Raw genomic sequence first — 23,384 nt, 5'->3', positions numbered from 1 at the left:
TGTCCAGGGAGTAATACACTGTCCCAATGAGTAATACACTGTCCCAATGAGTAATACACTGTCCCAATGAGTACTACACTGTCCAGGGAGTAATACACTGTCCAGGGAGAATACACTGTAATACACTGTCCAGGGAATAATACACTGTCCAGGGAGTAATACACTGTCCAGGGAGTAATACACTGTCCAGGGAATAATACACTGTCCAGGGAGTAATACACTGTCCCAATGAGTAATACACTGTCCAGGGAGTAATACACTGTCCAGGGAGTAATACACTGTCCAGGGAGTAATACACTGTCCAGGGAGTAATACACTGTCCCAATGAGTAATACACTGTCCAGGGAGTAATACACTGTCCCAATGAGTAATACACTGTCCAGGGAGTAATACACTGTCCAGGGAGTAATACACTGTCCAGGGAGTAATACACTGTCCAGGGAGTAATACACTGTCCAGGGAATAATACACTGTCCAGGGAGTAATACACTGTCCCAATGAGTAATACACTGTCCCAATGAGTAATACACTGTCCAGGGAGTAATACACTGTCCAGGGAGTAATACACTGTCCAGGGAGTAATACACTGTCCAGGGAGTAATACACTGTCCAGGGAGTAATACACTGTCCCAATGAGTAATACACTGTCCAGGGAGTAATACACTGTCCAGGGAGTAATACACTGTCCCAATGAGTAATACACTGTCCCAATGAGTAATACACTGTCCAGGGAGTAATACACTGTCCAGGGAGTAATACACTGTCCCAATGAGTAATACACTGTCCAGGCAGTAAAACACTGTCCAGGGAGTAATACACTGTCCAGGGAGTAATACACTGTCCAGGGAGTAATACACTGTCCCAATGAGTAATACACTGTCCCAATGAGTAATACACTGTCCAGGGAGTAATACACTGTCCCACTGTCCATACACTGTCCAGGGAGTAATACACTGTCCAGTAATACACTGTCCCAATGAGTAATACACTGTCCCATGTCCAGGGAGTAATACACTGTCCAGGGAGTAATACACTGTCCCAATGAGTAATACACTGTCCCAATGAGTAATACACTGTCCAGGGAGTAATACACTGTCCCAATGAGTAATACACTGTCCAGGGAGTAATACACTGTCCCAATGAGTAATACACTGTCCAGGGAGTAATACACTGTCCAGGGAGTAAAACACTGTCCCAATGAGTAATACACTGTCCCAATGAGTAATACAATGAGTAATACACTGTCCCAATGAATAATACACTGTCCAGGGAGTAATACACTGTCCAGGGAGTAATACACTGTCCCAATGAGTAATACACTGTCCAGGGAGTAATACACTGTCCAGGGAGTAATACACTGTCCCAATGAGTAATACACTGTCCAGGGAGTAATACACTGTCCAGGGAGTAAAACACTGTCCCAATGAGTAATACACTGTCCCAATGAGTAATACACTGTCCCAATGAGTAATACACTGTCCAGGGAGTAATACACTGTCCAGGGAGTAATACACTGTCCAGGGAGTAATACACTGTCCAGGGAGTAATACACTGTCCCAATGAGTACTACACTGTCCAGGGAGTAATACACTGTCCCAATGAGTAATACACTGTCCAGGGAGTAATACACTGTCCAGGGAGTAATACACTGTCCAGGGAGTAATACACTGTCCAGGGAATAATACACTGTCCAGGGAGTAATACACTGTCCCAATGAGTAATACACTGTCCCAATGAGTAATACACTGTCCAGGGAGTAATACACTGTCCAGGGAGTAATACACTGTCCAGGGAGTAATACACTGTCCCAATGAGTAATACACTGTCCAGGGAGTAATACACTGTCCAGGGAGTAATACACTGTCCCAATGAGTAATACACTGTCCAGGCAGTAAAACACTGTCCAGGGAGTAATACACTGTCCAGGGAGTAATACACTGTCCAGGGAGTAATACACTGTCCCAATGAGTAATACACTGTCCCAATGAGTAATACACTGTCCAGGGAGTAATACACTGTCCCAATGAGTAATACACTGTCCCAATGAGTAATACAATGTCCAGGGAGTAATACACTGTCCAGGGAGTAATACACTGTCCCAATGAGTAATACACTGTCCCAATGAGTAATACACTGTCCAGGGAGTAATACACTGTCCCAATGAGTAATACACTGTCCCAATGAGTAATACACTGTCCCAATGAGTAATACACTGTCCAGGGAGTAATACACTGTCCAGGGAGTAATACACTGTCCCAATGAGTAATACACTGTCCAGGGAGTAATACACTGTCCAGGGAGTAAAACACTGTCCCAATGAGTAATACACTGTCCCAATGAGTAATACACTGTCCCAATGAATAATACACTGTCCAGGGAGTAATACACTGTCCAGGGAGTAATACACTGTCCCAATGAGTAATACACTGTCCAGGGAGTAATACACTGTCCAGGGAGTAATACACTGTCCCAATGAGTAATACACTGTCCAGGGAGTAATACACTGTCCAGGGAGTAAAACACTGTCCCAATGAGTAATACACTGTCCCAATGAGTAATACACTGTCCCAATGAGTAATACACTGTCCAGGGAGTAATACACTGTCCAGGGAGTAATACACTGTCCAGGGAGTAATACACTGTCCAGGGAGTAATACACTGTCCAGGGAGTAATACACTGTCCCAATGAGTAATACACTGTCCAGGGAGTAATACACTGTCCAGGGAGTAATACACTGTCCCAATGAGTAATACACTGTCCAGGGAGTAATACACTGTCCAGGGAGTAATACACTGTGCTTCGGCCTCTAAACTGCTCTTTGGGGTCTAGGCCGGGTAATCTGTTAAGCACTTCGTAACAACTGCTAATATAAAAAGGGATTTATAAAATAATAATAATTCAAATTAAGGTTTTGGCATTTCAGGTGCCGCCTTGTGAATCTGTAAGTGTGCTGTACCGTTCTTGAGAATCTTTATGGCTACGTTGATGCTGTTCTTCCACTTGCCCTGGTGGACATCAGCAAAGAACCCGGTGCCCAGCTGCTCTCCCAGGGTGAACTCTTCCTTCGGGAGCTCCCACTCATCCACTGTGGAGTGAGACAGGTCCTGGGGCACTGGCTCTTTCTGGGGAGGAGAGAATGTGTTAAATGTGTCTCACTAACACGCACACGATACACACACACACACACACGCACACACAAAGATACACACACACACAGCTGTGTCATTGCCTAACCACGGAGTGGCCTGTTCAGCCACAGAGTACACTTCCTCCTTTTTCCTTGGTAGAAAGAGAGGGAGAGAGGTAGAAAGAGAGAAACTGAGAGAGAGGGAAACGGAGAGAGATGTAGAAAGAGAGAAACAGAGAGAGAGAGAGGTAAACAGAGCAGTAGAAAGAGAGAAACAGAGAGAGGTAAACAGAGAGGTAGAAAGAGAGAGAGAGAGAGAGAGAGGTAAACAGAGAGAGAGGTAAATAGAGAGAGAGGTAGAAAGAGAGAGAGAGAGGTAAACAGAGAGAGAGGTAGAAAGAGAGAGAGAGAGAGGTCAACAGAGAGAGAGATCAACAGAGAGAGAGAGGTAAATTGAGAGAGGTAGAAAGAGAGAGAGGTAAACAGAGAGAGAGGTAAATTGAGAGAGAGGTAGAAAGAGAGAGAGGTAAACAGAGAGAGGTAGAAAGAGAGAAACAGAGAGAGAGAGTTAAACAGAGAGGTAGAAAGAGAGAAACAGAGAGAGAGAGGTAAACAGAGAGAGAGGTAGAAAGAGAGAAACAGAGAGAGGTAAACAGAAAGAGAGGTAAACAGAGAGAGAGGTAGAAAGAGAGAAACAGAGAGAGAGGGAAACAGAGAGAGAGGTAGAAAGAGAGAAACAGAGAGAGAGAGGTAAACAGAGAGAGGTAAACAGAGAGAGGTAAACAGAGAGAGAGAGGTAAACAGAGCGGTAGAAAGAGAGAGAGAGAGAGAGGTAAACAGAGAGAGAGGTAAATAGAGAGAGGTAGAAAGAGAGAGAGAGAGGTAAACAGAGAGGTAGAAAGAGAGAGAGAGAGAGGTCAACAGAGAGAGAGGTAAATTGAGAGAGATGTAGAAAGAGAGAGAGGTAAACAGAGAGAGAGGTAGAAAGAGAGAAACAGAGAGAGAGAGGTAAACAGAGAGGTAGAAAGAGAGAAACAGAGAGAGAGAGGTAAACAGAGAGAGAGGTAGAAAGAGAGAAACAGAGAGAGGTAAACAGAGAGAGAGGTAAACAGAGAGAGCGGTAGAAAGAGAGAAACAGAGGGAGAGAGAGGTAAACAGAGCGGTAGAAACAGAGAAACAGAGAGAGAGGTAAACAGAGAGAGAGGTAGAAAGAGAGAAACAGAGAGAGAGGTAAACAGAGAGGTAGAAAGAGAGAGAGAGAGAGGTCAACAGAGAGAGAGGTAAATAGAGAGAGAGGTAGAAAGAGAGAGAGAGAGAGGTAAACAGAGAGAGAGGTAAATAGAGAGAGAGGTAGAAAGAGAGAGAGAGATGTAAACAGAGAGAGAGGTAGAAAGAGAGAGAGAGAGGTCAACAGAGAGAGAGAGATCAACAGAGAGAGGTAAATTGAGAGAGAGGTAGAAAGAGAGAGAGGTAAACAGAGAGAGAGGTAGAAAGAGAGAAACAGAGAGAGAGAGGTAAACAGAGAGGTAGAAAGAGAGAAACAGAGAGAGAGAGAGGTAAACAGAGGTAGAAAGAGAGAAACAGAGAGAGAGAGAGGTAAACAGAGAGAGAGGTAGAAAGAGAGAAACAGAGAGAGAGAGAGGTAAACAGAGGTAGAAAGAGAGAAACAGAGAGAGAGAGAGGTAAACAGAGAGAGAGGTAGAAAGAGAGAAAAATACAAAACAAAAAACACTAAAAATACTTGAATCAGTAATAGAACTCATTGCCCTTTATTGTTGTTAGGTCTGGGATCCGCTCACCAACCAAGACTTCACAAAATGGGACAAACACCAAATTGAGACTCTGCATGCAGAATTCTGTAAAAATATCCTCCGTGTACAACGTAGAACACCAAATAATGCATGCAGAGTAGAATTAGGCCGATACCCACTAATTATCAAAATCCAGAAAAGAGACGTTAAATTCTACAACCACCTAAAAGGAAGCGATTCCATATCAAAGCCATCACCTACAGAGAGATGAACCTGGAGAAGAGTCCCCTAAGCAAGCTGGTCCTGGGGCTCTGTTCACAAACACAAACACACCTCACAGAGCCCCAGGACAGCAGCACAATTAGACCCAACCAAATCATGAGAAAACAAAAAGATAATTACTTGACACATTGGAAATAATGAACAAAAAAACAGAGCAAACTAGAATGCTATTTGGCCCTAAACAGAGAGTACACAGTGGCAGAATACCTGACCACTGTGACTGACCCAAACTTAAGGAAAGCTTTGACTATGTACAGACTCAGTGAGCATAGCTTTGCTATTGAGAAAGGCCGCCGTAGGCAGACATGGCTCTCAAGAGAAGACAGGCTATTTGCTCACTGCCCACAAAATGAGGTGGAAACTGAGCTGCACTTCCTAACCTCCTGCCCAATGTATGACCATATTAGAGATACATATTTCCCTCAGATTACACAGATCCACAAAGAATTCGAAAACAAGTCCAATTTTGATAAACTCCCATATCTACTGGGTGAAATTCCACAGTGTGCCATCACAGCAGCAAGATTTGTGACCAGTTGCCACGAGAAAAGGGCAACCAGTGAAGAACACACACCATTGTAAACACAACCCATATTTATGCTTATTTATTTTCCCTTGTGTACTTTAACCATTTGTACATTGTTACAACACTGTATATATATATATATATATATATATATATATAATATGACATTTGTAATGTCTTTATTGTTTTGAAACTTCTGTATGTGTGATGTTTACTGTTAATTTTTATTGTTTATGTCACTTTTGTATATTATCTACCTCACAATGTTACAGTTGCTTTGGCAATGTTACAGTTTTTCTCAGTCGCTTTGGTGCATTTCTTAGATCAAAAGTGCAATTCTTGATACTACTTGTACAAATTCCAAATCATCTAGTCACTTGTGCACATCATTAAAGCAATTTCTTATTCCTTTGAACAAATTGCAATTGATAATGTACAAGTGTCAGTTTTTTTACACATTATTAATCGCTCATGTCATGTTGATCAAAATATAGTAGATGATTCTCTGTTGAAGAGTCTTACCCCTCAAAACATCTAGGCATTAGTTCCTTGCATAAGCCATTACATGCACAATTGTTGAACTATTTGTCATAAACTGTCAAGCATGGTTTTACACATTTCTATTAGACCTTTTGTACAAAAACGTGAATTGGTGAATCGTGCAGGTGAAATTGACCCTCACTCATGAAGGAATGTAAAGTGTTAGTTCAACCAACAATCAACCAGTTGTCTAAATTGCTCAAAGGTGCATCTCACGAAGAATCAATTGGCAAGCATATATAGACAGACCACAACACAGAGTTGCAATTTTCCAATAATGGATGGACCAGGAAACGAACAGGGTCAACAGCCAAGAAGAGGAGTAAGGATGCGTGGTGGAAATGCAAAACAGAGGAAGAGGCAGAAGAGGACATAGGCGCATATCTGATGACATAAGGGCCACTATTGTAGACCATGTTGTCAATCATGCTCCTTACAATGGCTGAGGCGGGTCGAAGGGTGCAGCCCAATATTGGGAGATCAACCGTGTCCTCAATAGTTCAAACGTTTCGGAGAGAGAACAGGTCTGTCCACCAATGTACAGTGCACTGTTACTGTATATAAGCAGTATACTGTATACTTCCTACAATGCTTCATATTACAGTAGTCCACTTGTATTTCTCAGCATACAGAGATATACTCTATACAGATACATACTGCACCTTACATGCACCCACCTGTATGTTTTCCAGTAAAAATGTGTGTTCGCATAGTTTTTGTCTATGTGAAAGTGTGCGATGCATCACTGCATTTTTTCCCCACATAGGACTGCAAGATTACCGCAAACCGGTGGCAGAGGACGCCTTTTCACACCTCAACAGGAGGAGGCTATTTGCACCATGGTCCGAGCAAACAATGCCATGAGACTCTGGGAAGTACAAAGGACCATTATAGAAGACAACGATGTCTTTGAAAAACATCCATACGGTTAGCATCTTCAACCATCGACAGGGTGCTGCATAGAAACCAGATGAGTATGAAACAGCTGTACCGTGTACCATTCCAAAGGAATGAGGACAGAGTTAAGGAGCTACGGTACCAGTATGTACAGGTAAAACATATATCTATGTAACTACTTTACAGCAACATTTTATAGTGATACATAGTACAGTAAGCATAAACTGCACACATTTCCATTGCTGTGGAAGGAACATGCAATATATGTACATTTTATGTCACTCTTCCTTACCAAAACAAATTCAACTGTGTGTTCTGGGATATAGCGTATAATGGAGTTGGAATCAAGTGAACCCTCTCACAACTTTGTATACGTGGATGAGGCTGGCTTCAACCTGACCAAATGCAGAAGGCGGGGTCGGAATATCATCGGTCACAGAGCTACTGTGGATTTGCCAGGCCAACGGGGAGGAAATATCACCATGTGTGCTGCTATTTCGGAGCATGGTGTCCTAACCCATGTCCCACTTATAGGGCCATACAACACCCAGCATCTACTCAACTTTTTAGAGACTCTCTACAGGGCTCTCGTCCCTGATGATGAGAGCGGTCTGTTTAGAGAGGATTTGCCAAAGTACGTGGTCATTTGTGATCATGTGAGTTTCCATCGATCAAACATCATAAGGCAATGGTTTGTGACCCACCCGAGGATGCTCATAGAATTCCTCCCACCTTATTCACCATTCCTTAACCCAATTGAGGAGTTATTTTCAGCATGGAGGTGGAAGGTGTACGATCGTCAGCCACACACACAGATGACCCTGCTGGCTGCAATGGATGCAGCATGTGAGGACATCACAGTAGACGCCTGCAGAGGATGGAGAAGGCAATCCAAAAGATTCTTTCCACGTTGCATTGGAAGGGAAAATATACGGTGTGACTGTGTACTTTGACAGTATTACCTGATGTAAACTTAGGCTACAGGTTTGGATGACAGTTACTGTATTGAAAATGCACAAGGCTGCACTTCTATGGCATATATCAATTTCAACAGTACTATTTACATATTACTGTATGTGGGTTATTGATTGAAAGAGACTGGACAACCCAAGGGGCACAAAGGAAAAACAACTACATTAGAAAGAAACACAGGAAACCACCCCTAAGGCACAACTTTGCCCGCAGCACTGTTGTGCTGTCTCTACACATCCAGACGTTCCTGTTCCTGGACACAAACGCGCGCACAGGAACACTACCTGATCTAACGAGCACAAGAGGGGACAGCTTTATTACAGGCCATACTGTTTCTAACTGTCTTCATCTCCCCATAGAAACAACAGTGACAGCACCATCATCAAGAACAGAAGGGATCTGTTGTAGCTCTGTAGAAGCCTGGGTCTGTACTAGTGTCAATGGTAGGTTACGGGGGGACTCTTTGGGGAGATTCACCTACTGCTCACCTCTTGGCCAGAGCACATAGACTATATGATTACAGACATTGACCCTTTCTCTCTCAGCTCATTCATCGTCAAGCCACGAACACCTCTGTCTGATCACAGCCAAATTACCTTGTTCCTCAAAAGAACAGACATGGAAACAACCAGACATTCACAGCCCAGTAAGCTGTACAACATCAGACATTCACAGCCCAGTAAGCTGTACAACATCAGACATTCACAGCCCAGTCAGCTGTACAACATCAGACATTCACAGCCCAGTCAGCTGTACAACATCAGACATTCACAGCCCAGTCAGCTGTACAACATCAGACATTCATACAGATGGGACCAAAACAGCACAGAAGAATACCAGAAAGCAACCAGTAACCAAAATATCCAAACACTCTCAGATAACTTTCTGGAAACCACATTCACTCACAGTGAAGAAGGCATCAATCTAGCAGTAAAAAACATCAACTATGTATTCAGACAAACATTCACTCACAGTGAAGAAGGCATCAATCTGGCAGTAAAAAAAAATCAACTATGTATTCAGACAAACATTCACTCACAGTGAAGAAGGCATCAATCTAGCAGTAAAAAACATCAACTATGTATTCAGACAAACATTCACTCACAGTGAAGAAGGCATCAATCTAGCAGTAAAAAAAAATCAACTATATATTCAGGCAAACCGCAAAATAAGCACAACTGAAATTGAAAGACCACAGATGACAAATGGTTTGATGCAGATTGTAAAATTATAAGGAACAAAACGTAGAACACCTCCAACCAAAAACACAGAGACCCAAATAATGGTGAATTACACCTTCATTACTGTGAGACTTTAAAACTCTATAAACGTAAAACAGTCAGAACCAAAAAAGCACAGTACAACAGCAAGCAGCTGACACTAATTGAGGAGACAAATGGACAACCCATTTTAAAACACTCTATATCATTGTTTAAATTGACACAAACGCAGAACAACGCCAAATTCATGAGAAGTTTAATGGATTAGAAAAAGCTATACAGGACAATCAAAATCCACTGGACTCCCCAATTACTGACCAGGAGCTCTATAAGAAACTAAACTATTACTGACCAGGAGCTCTATAAGAAACTAAACTATTACTGACCAGGAGCTCTATAAGAAACTAAACTATTACTGACCAGGAGCTCTATAAGACACTAAACTATTACTGACCAGGAGCTCTATAAGAAACTAAACTATTACTGACCAGGAGCTCTATAAGAAACTAAACTATTACTGACCAGGAGCTCTATAAGAAACTAAACTATTACTGACCAGGAGCTCTATAAGAAACTAAACTATTACTGACCAGGAGCTCTATAAGAAACTAAACTATTACTGACCAGGAGCTCTATAAGAAACTAAACTATTACTGACCAGGAGCTCTATAAGAAACTAAACTATTACTGACCAGGAGCTCTATAAGAAACTAAACTATTACTGACCAGGAGCTCTATAAGAAACTAAACTATTACTGACCAGGAGCTCTATAAGAAACTAAACTATTACTGACCAGGAGCTCTATAAGAAACTAAACTATTACTGACCAGGAGCTCTATAAGAAACTAAACTATTACTGACCAGGAGCTCTATAAGAAACTAAACTATTACTGACCAGGAGCTCTATAAGACACTAAACTATTACTGACCAGGAGCTCTATAAGAAACTAAACTATTACTGACCAGGAGCTCTATAAGACACTAAACTATTACTGACCAGGAGCTCTATAAGAAACTAAACTATTACTGACCAGGAGCTCTATAAGAAACTAAACTATTACTGACCAGGAGCTCTATAAGAAACTAAACTATTACTGACCAGGAGCTCTATAAGACACTAAACTATTACTGACCAGAAGCTCTGTAAGAAACTAAACAATTACTGACCAGGATCTCTATAAGAAACTAAACTATTACTGACCAGGAGCTCTATAAGAAACTAAACTATTACTGACCAGGAGCTCTATAAGAAACTAAACTATTACTGACCAGGAGCTCTATAAGAAACTAAACTATTACTGACCAGGAGCTCTATAAGAAACTAAACTATTACTGACCAGGAGCTCTATAAGACACTAAACTATTACTGACCAGGAGCTCTATCAGAAACTAAACTATTACTGACCAGGAGCTCTATAAGAAACTAAACTATTACTGACCAGGAGCTCTATAAGAAACTAAACTATTACTGACCAGGAGCTCTATAAGACACTAAACTATTACTGACCAGGAGCTCTATCAGAAACTAAACTATTACTGACCAGGAGCTCTATAAGAAACTAAACTATTACTGACCAGGAGCTCTATAAGAAACTTCAGGCTCTCAAATTTAAAAAAGCATGCGGACCTGATGGCATCCTAAATGAGATGCTCAAACTCACTAGTGCAGCATCTCAATTGGCTATATTAAAACTGTTTAATTGTATCCTGAGTTCAGGTTATTTCCCTGACATCTGGAACCAAGCACTTATAACCCCAAGCTTTGAAAACGGAGACAAATGTGACCCTAACAATTACAGAGGCATTTGTGTGAACAGTAACCTGGGGAAGGTTTTCTGTATTATTATAAATGTAAGAGTTCTAAACTTCCTTAATAAGCACAATGTCTTGAGTAAAAGGCTAATTGGATTTATACCAAAACATTGCACGACTGATCATATTTACACCGTACACACCCTGATAGATAAACATGTCCACCAAAATAATACCAAAATATACACTTGCTTTATCGACATCCGAAAAGCATTTGATTCTATTTGGCAGACAGGACTGTTCTACAAAGTTATTGAAAGTGGGGGTAAAACATATGACATAATTAAATCAATGTTTACTGGCAGTACGTGCAGCATTAAAATGGGCAAGAAAATAACATCATTCTTTAACCAGAGGCGGGGCCTTCGCCAGGGTTGCAGTCTGAGCCCTGCACTCTTCAATATTTACATCAACGAATTGACCCCTATTCTAGAACAATCCTCAGCCCCTGGTGTTAGTCTCCACAATTCAGAGTTTAAATGTCTGCTCTTCACAGATGATGGCCCACAGCACATGGCCTACAGCAGAGCCTGGACCTGCTAGAGCAGTACTGCCAGACCTGGGCCCTGGCAGTAAAATAATGATTTTCCAGAGAAGATCCAGATCTCAGGGAATTAGACCTAAGTTCTCAATTGGTACAAAATATATAGAGTACTGTACACACTACAATTACTGAGGTATACAATTATAGAGTACTGTACACACTACAATTACTGAGGTTTAAATATATAGAGTACTGTACACACTACAATTACTGAGGTTTAAATATATAGAGTACTGTACACACTACAATTACTGAGGTTTAAATATATAGAGTACTGTACACACTACAATTACTGAGGTTTAAATATATAGAGTACTGTACACACTACAATTACTGAGGTTTAAAAATAAGCTCAACTGGACACCTTAATGAGGCAGTGAATGAACTGAGAGAGAAAGCACGCAGGGCATTCTACGCCAATAACAACAAATTCAAATTGAAATACCTATTTAAATTTGGCTAAAACGAATTGAATATGTCATTGAACCAATTGCACTTTATGGCAGCGAGGTGTGGGGTCCACTTGCAAAACATGATTTCATCAAATGGGACAAACACCCCATTTAAACCCTGCATGCAGAGTTCTGTAAGATTCTCCTACATGTCCAGAGGAAAACTACAATCAATGCATGCAGGGCAGAATTAGGACAATATCCACTAATAATGAAAACTCCAAAAAGAGCAATTCAGTTTTGGAAACTTATAAAATACAGTGACCCCCATATCAATACCAAGCCCTGCAATGCCAAGAGCTGAGCAAAGAATAGAGTCCCCTCATCCAGCTGGTCCTGGGGCTGAGTTCACAAACCTGTTCTACTAACACACTGAAACCTCAGTCCCCTCATCCAGCTGGTCCTGGTGCTGAGTTCACTAACCTGTTCTATTAATACACTGAAACCTCAGTCCCCTCATCCAGCTGGTCCTGGGGCTGAGTTCACTAACCTGTTCTACTAACACACTGAAGCCTCAGTCCCCTCATCCAGCTGGTCCTGGGGCTGAGTTCACTAACCTGTTCTACTAACACACTGAAGCCTCAGTCCCCTCATCCAGCTGGTCCTGAGTTCACAAACCTGTTCTACTAACACACTGAAGCCTCAGTCCCCTCATCCAGCTGGTCCTGGGGCTGAGTTCACAAACCTGTTCTACTAACACACTGAAGCCTCAGTCCCCTCATCCAGCTGGTCCTGGGGCTGAGTTCACAAACCTGTTCTACTAACACACTGAAGCCTCAGTCCCCTCATCCAGCTGGTCCTGGGGCTGAGTTCACAAACCTGTTCTACTAACACACTGAAGCCTCAGTCCCCTCATCCAGCTGGTCCTGGGGCTGAGTTCACAAACCTGTTCTACTAACACACTGAAGCCTCAGTCCCCTCATCCAGCTGGTACCATCAACACCTTAGAAAAACCTTGACAAAGTACAGGCTCAGTGAGCACAGCCATGTCATTGAGAAGAGTAGACACAGGAAAACCTGGCTCCCTGTAGAGGAAAGGCTGTGCAACCACTGCACAACAGCAGAACCTGAGATGGAGCTGCATTTCCTGACAAAATGTGAAAAATATAAAACAATCAGAGAGTGTCATTTCCCCATTTGAAACCCTTATTCAAGGTTTCAAAGACCTCTCTGATGAGAATAGGCTACCCGTCCTGTTTGGGAAGGAAGCAGAGAGCTGCGGGTTGGCAGTGAACTACATTGCTGCCTGCCATAAGATGAGGGACAGTGCCTGACAGACCAATCAACCTGCACATGTCCTCTACTGTATGCTTATTGTTATTGTTCAATGTATGTTATTTTGACCCTTGGTCATTGTTGACAATTTTTATTCTTATAATTGTAATATTGTACATATCCAAAGTAAACTTTGGCAATATGTATATTGTTACATCATGCCAATAAAGCAATTTTTATTTGAATTGAGAGAGAGAGAGAGAGAGAGAGAGAGAGAGAGAGTAGGGGGAGAGAGAGAGAGTAGGGGGAGAGAGAGAGAGAGAGAGAGAGAGAGAGAGAGAGAGAGAGAGAGAGAGAGAGAGAGAGAGAGAGTAGGGGGAGAGAGAGAGAGAGAGAGAGAGAGAGAGAGAGAGAGAGAGAGAGAGAGAGAGAGAGAGAGAGAGAGAGAGAGAGAGAGAGAGAGAGAGAGAGAGAGAGAGAGAGAGAGAGAGAGAGAGCGAGAGGGAGAGAGAGAGAGAGAGAGAGAGAGAGAGAGAGAGAGAGAGAGAGAGAGAGAGAGAGAGAGAGAGAGAGAGAGAGAGAGAGAGAGAGAGAGAGAGTGTGAGAGTGTGAGAGTGTGAGTGTGTGTGGTGTAGAACTCCACAGAGAGAGAGTGTGTGTGTGTGTGTATTTACCCTGGTACAGGCCTCCCCCAGGCGGGACACAGATCCCAGTGAGTGTGTGGTGTAATACTCCACCAGGTCTATCAGGGTGTTGAAGGGACGGGTCTGTTCCAGCCAGTACTGACCATCCTGCTCACAGATCTTGAAGTGCTTGGCTTGGTTGCCGACTTTGACTGTGAACACACACAAACACACACACACACACAGACTCACTGGGTAAAGCAGTCCAGGATCACAGTTAGAATGTGGTTCAAGGGGGAAATGGGAGTGGTTCAAGGAGGAAATGGGAGTGGTTCAAGGAGGAAATGGGAGTGGTTCAAGGGGGAAATGGGAGTGGTTCAAGGGGGAAATGGGAGTGGTTCAAGGGGGAAATGGGAGTGGTTCAAGGGGGAAATGGGAGTGGTTCAATGGGGAAATGGGAGTGGTTCAAGGGGGAAATGGGAGTGGTTCAACGGGGAAATGGGAGTGGTTTACGGGGGAAATGGGAGTGGTTCAAGGGGGAAATGGGAGTGGTTCAACAGGGAAACAAGACAAGTTCAGAGAACTGCGTGCCCGCAGTTACACGGGTAAAGACAGCTCCAGGAATATGGTAATTACCCTAGCAACAGATCATTAAAACCCTGATTGGTTGAGCTGGGTTTTTAACCATAGGGCTGGATCAAAAGCCTGCATACATAACTCTCCAGGACCTCTCGGGTTGTATGTATGGGCATTGGGCACGTTCACACCCTCCACTTCCTTGCTTCTCTCTGTTTTGACATCCACCAACACCCACCTGAGAGGACGTAGCCCACCTGGCCTTTCTCACTGACACGGATAAGGAAGGCACCCTCTCCATTCTCTGGAGAAAGAATTTGGCTCAGGGCTTCAAACCGGTTCATCTTCCCAAAGTACCATCTGGTAAGAGATAAGGAGAGATAGAGAGAGATACACAGAGAGACAGAGAGACACAGAGAGACACAGAGATAGAGAGGAACAGAGAGAGGGAGACAGAGAGAGACAGAATAAGAGAGAGAGAGACAGAGCGAGAGAGAGAGAGAGAGAGAGAGAGAGAGAGAGAGAGAGAGAGCGATTGTTTATTTCACTTTTGTATATTATCTACCTCACTTGCTTTGGCAATGTTAACACATGTTTCCCATGCCAATAAAGCCCTTGAATTGAATTAAATTGAGACAGAGAGACACAGAGAGCACAGAGATAGAGAGGAACAGAGAGAGGGAGACAGAGAGAGAGACAGAATAAGAGAGAGAGAGAGACAGAGACAGAGAGACAGAGAGAGAGAAACAGACAGAGAGAAAGAGAGAGACAGAGAGAGAGAGAGACACACAGAGAGAGAGAGAGAGAGAGAGAGAGAGAGACAGAATAAGAGAGAGAGAGACAGAGACAGAGCGAAACAGAGAGAGACAGAGAGAGAGAGAGAAACAGACAGAGAGCGAGAGAGAGAGACAGAGATGACATAGACTATAAATAATAAACTTTATGAAACAGTATCTCTGTTCACATCACTAACATGATGAATTGTGATATGATCTCATCTTATCGGGAATTGAAGACAAAATCAAGACAGAATATTCTATTGTTGTTTTATTCTATTCAGGTCATATCAGTGAATCGGGTCTCCGCTGACACATTGTACACAAAACGGACAATAAAGATTAACTATTATGATTTACAGTAAATGTTATCACGTAGTTAAAAGAAACACTTTGCTTCTTTGGTTCGGGCTTGGACTTTGAACGGGTGTAGTGCAATATATTAAAAGTGTCGAAACGCCCAACTTGCTCAGGCTCGTCAGAATCACTTCCACTGTTCAATTGAAATAGTAACATCTGTAGTTCCCATTTAAAAAAGCAGCAATAATAAAAGAGAATAGAACCAAAATAGGGAAGTTGTGTAGATTTTCATGACTGTGTCCAGTCTCCACGTCCAATCTTACCTTATATCTCATATCTCAGAGATGGGGTTGTTTACACGAAACACATACACACACGCACGCGCACAAACATAAGCATCGCACACACATACTGTACAGCTAATGAAGCAGGATACTAGAAGGAGGATTGGAGTCGATACTCACGGCTGTGCGTTGACAGATTCTCCCCTTGCCAGGTAGTTATTCGGCACAATCCCCTTCGCCAAAACGCGCCCATTCCTGTCTATTTTACGCGCAGTCCACCAGTCTCCGGATCGACTGATGACGTTGAACAGATCTCCCTCTTGGAACGACAACTCATCTTTTTCTCGTGCCTCAAATCTCCACAAAGCCATGTAGATCGCGCTTTCCGTGGGCTGGGGCGCATCCCGACGCATCGAGTTCCTCGGGTTCCTCGTGAATGACTGCCTGCCATTACCCGAGATCTCTACACACTCGTCATCGGCGACATCGTTCGAGATCCCCTCCACTGTGTTACTACGTTCGGTGTTCTTCTTGTCGCCAAACAGTCTGACCCATAGCGTCTCCAGACAGGGGCAGGTTTTGCGTAGACAGTCCCCCATATGAGAGCGGTGTCCGGGCTTTTGACACGGCTAGACGCACAGCACCTGTTAGACGGGTAGCGGCTCAGTGCGCATGGAATCCTTGGAACTTGCCACACACGTTCAGTAAGTAGCCTACTTTACGTCAGCGTTGGTTCTAAGTGCTTCAAATACACATCAACACAACTTCCTTGTAAAATGGGCACCCCGCCTACACTGCCACAATAGGTCTTGGATAGCCTATAGCTTTCTCTCTCTCTCTCTCTTTCTCTCCCTCTCTCTCTCTCTCTCTCTCCCTGTCTCTCTCTCTCTCTGTCTCTCTCTCTCTCTCGCTCTCTCTCTCACTCACTCACTCACTCACCCACACACCTATTTAGTGTGATAAGAACAGCCTCCTAAAATTGGTCTTGGTCTTTTAAAATAGGTATTGGATAGCCTATAGCTTTCTCTCTCTCTCTCTCTCTCTCTCTCTCTCTCTCTCTCTCTCTCTCTCTCTCTCTCTCTCTCTCTCTCTCTCTCTCTCTCTCTCTCTCTCTCTCTCTCTCTCTCTCTCTCTCTCTCTCTCTCTCTCTCTCTCTCTCTCTCACTCACTCACTCACACACCTATTTAGTGTGATAAGAACAGCCTCCTAAAATTGCCCTCAGAACAGCCTCAGTTCGTCGGGGGCATGGACTCTACAAGGTGTCGAAAGCGTTCCACAGGGATGCTTGCCCATGTTGAGTCCATTGCTTTCCACAGTTGTGTCAAATTGGGTGGTGGACCAATTCTTTATACACATGGGAAACTGGTGAGCATGGAAAAACCCAGCAGTGTTGCTGTTCTTGACACAAACCGGTACACCTTGTCTTGCCCGTTCACCCTCTGAATGGCACACATACACAATCCATGTCTCAATTGTTTCAAGGACTTAAAAATATATATTTTTAAACCCGTTTCCTCTCCCCTTCATCTACACTGATTGAACAGGAAGAGAGAACAATAAGAGGGATCATAGCTTTCACCTGGATTCACCTGGTCAGTCTATGTCATGGATTCACCTGGTCAGTCTATGTCATGGATTCACCTAGTCAGTCTATGTCATGGATTCACCTGGTTAGTCTATGTCATGGATTCACCTGGTCAGTTTATGTCATGGATTCACCTGGTCAGTCTATGTCATGGATTCACCTGGTCAGTCTATGTCATGGATTCACCTGGTCAGTCTATATCATGGATTCACCTGGTCAGTCTATGTCATGGATTCACCTGGTCAGTCTATGTCATGGATTCACCTGGTCAGTCTATGTCATGGATTCACCTGGTCAGTCTATGTCATGGATTCACCTGGTATTGTATCATACTTGTCTATTCAGTAAGTATGATGCTATAGGATCATAGCTACTTCTTGCTAAATATGTTCATGGTTACAGTTATCAGGAAGTGATTAGATTAGATTATAATTACTCATAATCTCGTGAACAGTGATGCTGTAAAATCTCTCTGACGGGAAATTAGCTGTTTTTACCCTTTTGCTGGGAACTTTATCCTCACAAAACGACGTTACGTCACTGCCTCTCTGTGTGCTTTCCCGTCAAGAGGATCATACCAGCATCGTAAAACACTTATCATTATCTTACGGTAAAGGGACGTTTAAATTCATTCATTTACCCGTTGATTCTTGATGAATATAATTTTAAAAAATGCCTCATGAGCTTCGTTTAACTGTCGTACCCCATCAGAACCCAGCATGTAAGCTTGTTTTATTTACTCCAATGTTTGTAAACTATGTAATTGTAAAAATAAAAATAAACATTTAAAAAAACACTGTAAAAACCACTCCAAAACATTGTTAAAACTATCATGTTGATATCATGCATGGTCAGTCCTTGCTTTCCGTAGCTCTGTCAATGAATTTGAATGCGGTAACATTTCTCCAGCCCCATCCATCAGCTTTTTTTACCAAAACAGGGGCGGGGTACCCACTTTGTTTTTTGTGTGTTTTTTTTTTTTTTTAAACTGTAGAACTATATGAGGATTTTTATCATCTAGAAATCCATTTCCTGTCATCATCAGAAGTTTTATCAACATTTGCTACTCGTAGGTTCATTGTCCCACACGACACTAGGTCACATAAAGACAAGAGCTCCTACAGGTCAGTAAGGTTTGGACAGCTGACATTAAAAGGTTCTGAAAAAAAAACAAAAAACACTTGCCCATCAGACAAGTCAGGAATATTTGCTAGTTGACGAAGAAGATTATAATCACTTGCCTGAAAATGTAAAGTAGCTATTTTCACCTACACACAAGGAAGGAACCAGTAACACCACACTACTAGAATTATTAGCATTTGGGTTGCTATAATAATCAAGTAATCACCTGTCCAATAGGGCAAACCACAGAGCAGGTTTAACTTGTGCGACTGCTCAAGTCACTTGTTGGACAACCCTTAAAACCTCTTTAGGATCAGACACTTAAACATTTGTAAAAAATTGCCCAAAATGACATACCCAAATCTAACTGCCTGTAACGCAGGCCCTGAAGCAAGCATATGCATATACTTGGTACCATTTGAAAGGAAACACTTTTGAAGTTTGTGGAAATGTGAAAGGAATATAGGAGAATATAACAGAATAGATCTGGTAAAAGATAATACAAAGAAAAAACCAACCGTTCTTTTGTATTTTTTGTTGTTGTACCATCATATCTGAAATGCAAGAAAATGGCCATAATGTATCATTCCAGCCCTGGTGCAATTTAGATTTTGGCCACTAGATGGCAGCAGTATATGTGCAACGTTTTAGACTGATCCAATGAACCATTGTATTATTGTTCAAAATGTTGTATCAAGTCTGCCCAAATGTGCCTAATTGGTTTATTTATTAATTGGTTCCAAAATGTGCACTCTCCACAAACAATAGCATGGTATTATTTCACTGTAACAGCTACTGTAAATTGGACAGTGCAATTAGATTAACAAGAATTTAAGCTTTCTGTCCAATATCAGATATGTCTATGTCCTGGGAAATGTTCTTGTTACTTACAACCTCATGCTAATCGCATTAGCCTACGTTAGCTCAACTGTCCGGCAGGGGACCCACCAATCCTGAAGAAGTTTTGTAAAAAGGATCTTTAAGTCCTTGAAGAGATGTTTATCTGAGCTCTTACTGGAAAACAAGAGACGGGGGCGTAGCGTTGTTTTGCAACTCCCCCCTGTAATTCTACACATGTTTGAGGCTGAGAGAACATGTTTGAGGCTGAGAGAACATGTTTGAGGCTGAGAGAACATGTTTGAGGCTGAGAGAACATGTTTGAGGCTGAGAGAACATGTTTGAGGCTGAGAGAACATGTTTGAGTCTGAGAGAACATGTTTGAGGCTGAGAGAACATGTTTGAGGCTGAGAGAACATGTTTGAGTCTGAGAGAACATGTTTGAGGCTGAGAGAACATGTTTGAGGCTGAGAGAACATGTTTGAGGCTAAGAGAACATGTTTGAGGCTGAGAGAACATGTTTGAGGCTGAGAGAACATGTTTGAGACTGAGAGAACATGTTTGAGGCTGAGAGAACATGTTTGAGGCTGAGAGAACATGTTTGAGGCTGAGAGAACATGTTTGAGGCTGAGAGAACATGTTTGAGGCTGAGAGAACATGTTTGAGGCTGAGAGAACATGTTTGAGGCTGAGAGAACATGTTTGAGAATGAGAGAACATGTTTGAGGCTGAGAGAACATGTTTGAGGCTGAGAGAACATGTTTGAGGCTGAGAGAACATGTTTGAGGCTGAGAGAACATGTTTGAGGCTGAGAGAACATGTTTGAGTCTGAGAGAACATGTTTGAGGCTGAGAGAACATGTTTGAGTCTGAGAGAACATGTTTGAGGCTGAGAGAACATGTTTGAGGCTGAGAGAACATGTTTGAGGCTGAGAGAACATGTTTGAGGCAGAGAGAACATGTTTGAGGCTGAGAGAACATGTTTGAGGCTGAGAGAACATGTTTGAGGCTGAGAGAACATGTTTGAGGCAGAGAGAACATGTTTGAGGCTGAGAGAACATGTTTGAGGCTGAGAGAACATGTTTGAGGCTGAGAGAACATGTTTGAGGCTGAGAGGACATGTTTGAGGCTGAGAGGACATGTTTGAGGCTGAGAGAACATGTTTGAGACTGAGAGAACATGTTTGAGTCTGAGAGAACATGTTTGAGGCAGAGAGAACATGTTTGAGGCTGAGAGAACATGTTTGAGTCTGAGAGAACATGTTTGAGGCAGAGAGAACATGTTTGAGGCTGAGAGAACATGTTTGAGGCTGAGAGAACATGTTCGAGGCTGAGAGAACATGTTTGAGGCTGAGAGAACATGTTTGAGTCTGAGAGAACATGTTTGAGGCTGAGAGAACATGTTTGAGGCTGAGAGAACATGTTTGAGGCAGAGAGAACATGTTTGAGGCTGAGAGAACATGCTGCAGTTTTACTACGATCAGCAGTTTGGGTTTTTCATCTCTGATTGTTTTGACTGTAATCACGATTTCGCTTCTTTTGAATTTTCGGAAAGGGAATGGCACATTTGGGCCATAGACTTGTAAAGAGAGAGGGTGGAGCTCTACACAGAGAGGGTGGAGCTCTACACAGAGAGGGTGGAGCTCTACACAGAGAGGGTGGAGCTCTTCACAGAGAGAGGGTGGAGCTCTACACAGAGAGAGGGTGGAGCTCTACACAGAGAGAGGGTGGAGCTCTACACAGAGAGAGGGTGGAGCTCTACACAGAGAGAGGGTGGAGCTCTACACAGAGAGAGGGTGGAGCTCTACACAGAGAGAGGGTGGAGCTCAACACAGAGAGAGGGTGGAGCTCTACACAGAGAGGGTGGAGCTCTACACAGAGAGAGGGTGGAGCTCTACACACAGAGAGGGTGGAGCTCTACACAGAGAGGGTGGAGCTCTTCACACAGAGAGGGTGGAGCTCTTCACACAGAGAGGGTGGAGCTCTTCACACAGAGAGGGTGGAGCTCTACACACAGAGAGGGTGGAGCTCTTCACACAGAGAGGGTGGAGCTCTTCACACAGAGAGGGTGGAGCTCTACACACAGAGAGGGTGGAGCTCTTCACACAGAGATGGTGGAGCTCTACACACAGAGAGGGTGGAGCTCTTCACACAGAGAGGGTGGCGCTCTTCACACAGAGAGGGTGGAGCTCTACACACAGAGAGGGTGGAGCTCTTCACACAGACAGGGTGGAGCTCTTCACACAGAGAGGGTGGAGCTCTTCACACAGAGAGGGTGGAGCTCTACACACAGAGAGGGTGGAGCTCTTCACACAGAGAGGGTGGAGCTCTTCACACAGAGAGGGTGGAGCTCTTCACAGACTTGTCTGTAACTTGTAAAGAGAGAGGGTGGAACTCTTCACACAGAGAGGGTGGAGCTCTTCACACAGAGAGGGTGGAGCTCTTCACACAGAGAGGGTGGAGCCCTTCACACAGAGAGGGTGGAGCTCTTCACACAGAGAGGGTGTGGAGCTCTTCACAGACTTGCCTGTAACTTGTAAAGAGAGAGGGTGGAGCTCTTCACACAGAGAGGGTGGAGCCCTTCACCCAGACAGGGTGGAGCTCTTCACACAGAGAGGGTGGAGCTCTTCACAGAGAGAGGGTGGAGCTCTTCACACAGAGAGGGTGGAGCTCTTCACACAGAGAGGGTGGAGCTCTACACAGAGAGGGTGGAGCTCTTCACACAGAGAGGGTGGAGCTCTACACAGAGAGGGTGGAGCTCTTCACACAGAGAGGGTGGAGCTCTACACAGAGAGGGTGGAGCTCTTCACACAAAGAGGGTGGAGCTCTTCACACAGAGAGGGTGGACCTCTACACAGCGAGGGTGGAGCTCTTCACACAGAGAGGGTGGAGCTCTTCACACAGAGAGGGTGGAGCTCTACACACAGAGAGGGTGGAGCTCTTCACACAGAGAGGGTGGAGCTCTTCACACAGAGAGGGTGGAGCTCTTCACATAGAGAGGGTGGAGCTCTTCATACAGAGAGGGTGGAGCTCTACACACAGAGAGGGTGGAGCTCTTCACACAGAGAGGGTGGAGCTCTTCACACAGAGAGGGTGGAGCTCTTCACAGACTTGTCTGTAACTTGTAAAGAGAGAGGGTGGAACTCTTCACACAGAGAGGGTGGAGCTCTTCACACAGAGAGGGTGGAGCTCTTCACACAGAGAGGGTGGACCCCTTCACACAGAGAGGGTGGAGCTCTTCACACAGAGAGGGTGTGGAGCTCTTCACAGACTTGCCTGTAACTTGTAAAGAGAGAGGGTGGAGCTCTTCACACAGAACGGGTGGAGCCCTTCACCCAGAGAGGGTGGAGCTCTTCACACAGAGAGGGTGGAGCTCTTCACACAGAGAGGGTGGAGCGCTTCACACAGAGAGGGTGGAGTTCTTCACACAGAGAGGGTGGAGCTCTTCACACAGAGGGTGGAGCTCTTCACACAGAGAGGGAGGAGCTCTTCACACAGAGAGGGTGGAGCTCTTCGTTCCGGGTCTCTTCTTAACACTTATGGACCCACAACTTAAACGAGCATCTGACTGAATACACAAAACTTTAGTTCTGGATTAACCCATATTAATAGTAATATTAATTTAGTCCCACAGTATATGGGTGTGTTTCTACAGTCTACGGTTGTGTTTCTACAGTCTATGGTTGTGTTTCTACAGTCTACGGTTGTGTTTCTACAGTCTATGGTTGTGTTTCTACAGTCTACGGTTGTGTTTCTACAGTCTACGGTTGTGTTTCTACAGTCTACGGTTGTGTTTCTACAGTCTACGGTTGTGTTTCTACAGTCTACGGTTGTGTTTCTACAGTCTATGGTTGTGTTTCTACAGTCTATGGTTGTGTTTCTACAGTCTATGGTTGTGTTTCTACAGTCTATGGTTGTGTTTCTACAGTCTACGGTTGTGTTT

The 23,384-nt window shown here is 43.6% G+C and overlaps 1 protein-coding gene across 1 annotated transcript in view; it reads right to left on the bottom strand.

Annotated features, from left to right (window-relative positions):
* The window catches only part of LOC139417421 (protein-tyrosine kinase 6-like), a 30,060-nt gene extending 13,390 nt beyond the window's left edge, over positions 1-16,670 (bottom strand). Inside the window, exons 1-4 of the mRNA XM_071166697.1 lie at positions 16,080-16,670; positions 14,778-14,899; positions 14,015-14,175; positions 2,958-3,123 (exon numbers count right to left, since the gene is read on the bottom strand). Coding sequence (XP_071022798.1) covers positions 2,958-3,123; positions 14,015-14,175; positions 14,778-14,899; positions 16,080-16,498 — 868 coding nt within the window. The 5' untranslated portion in view covers positions 16,499-16,670. The remainder of the gene's footprint in view (positions 1-2,957; positions 3,124-14,014; positions 14,176-14,777; positions 14,900-16,079) is intronic.
* Positions 16,671-23,384: the final 6,714 nt, after the last annotated feature.

The sequence above is a fragment of the Oncorhynchus clarkii genome, chromosome 9 (genome assembly GCF_045791955.1).
Source record: "Oncorhynchus clarkii lewisi isolate Uvic-CL-2024 chromosome 9, UVic_Ocla_1.0, whole genome shotgun sequence".
NCBI lineage: Eukaryota > Metazoa > Chordata > Actinopteri > Salmoniformes > Salmonidae > Oncorhynchus > Oncorhynchus clarkii.
The sequence above is the reverse complement of the archived record's forward strand: the minus strand, read 5'-3'. Positions and strand labels throughout refer to the sequence as shown.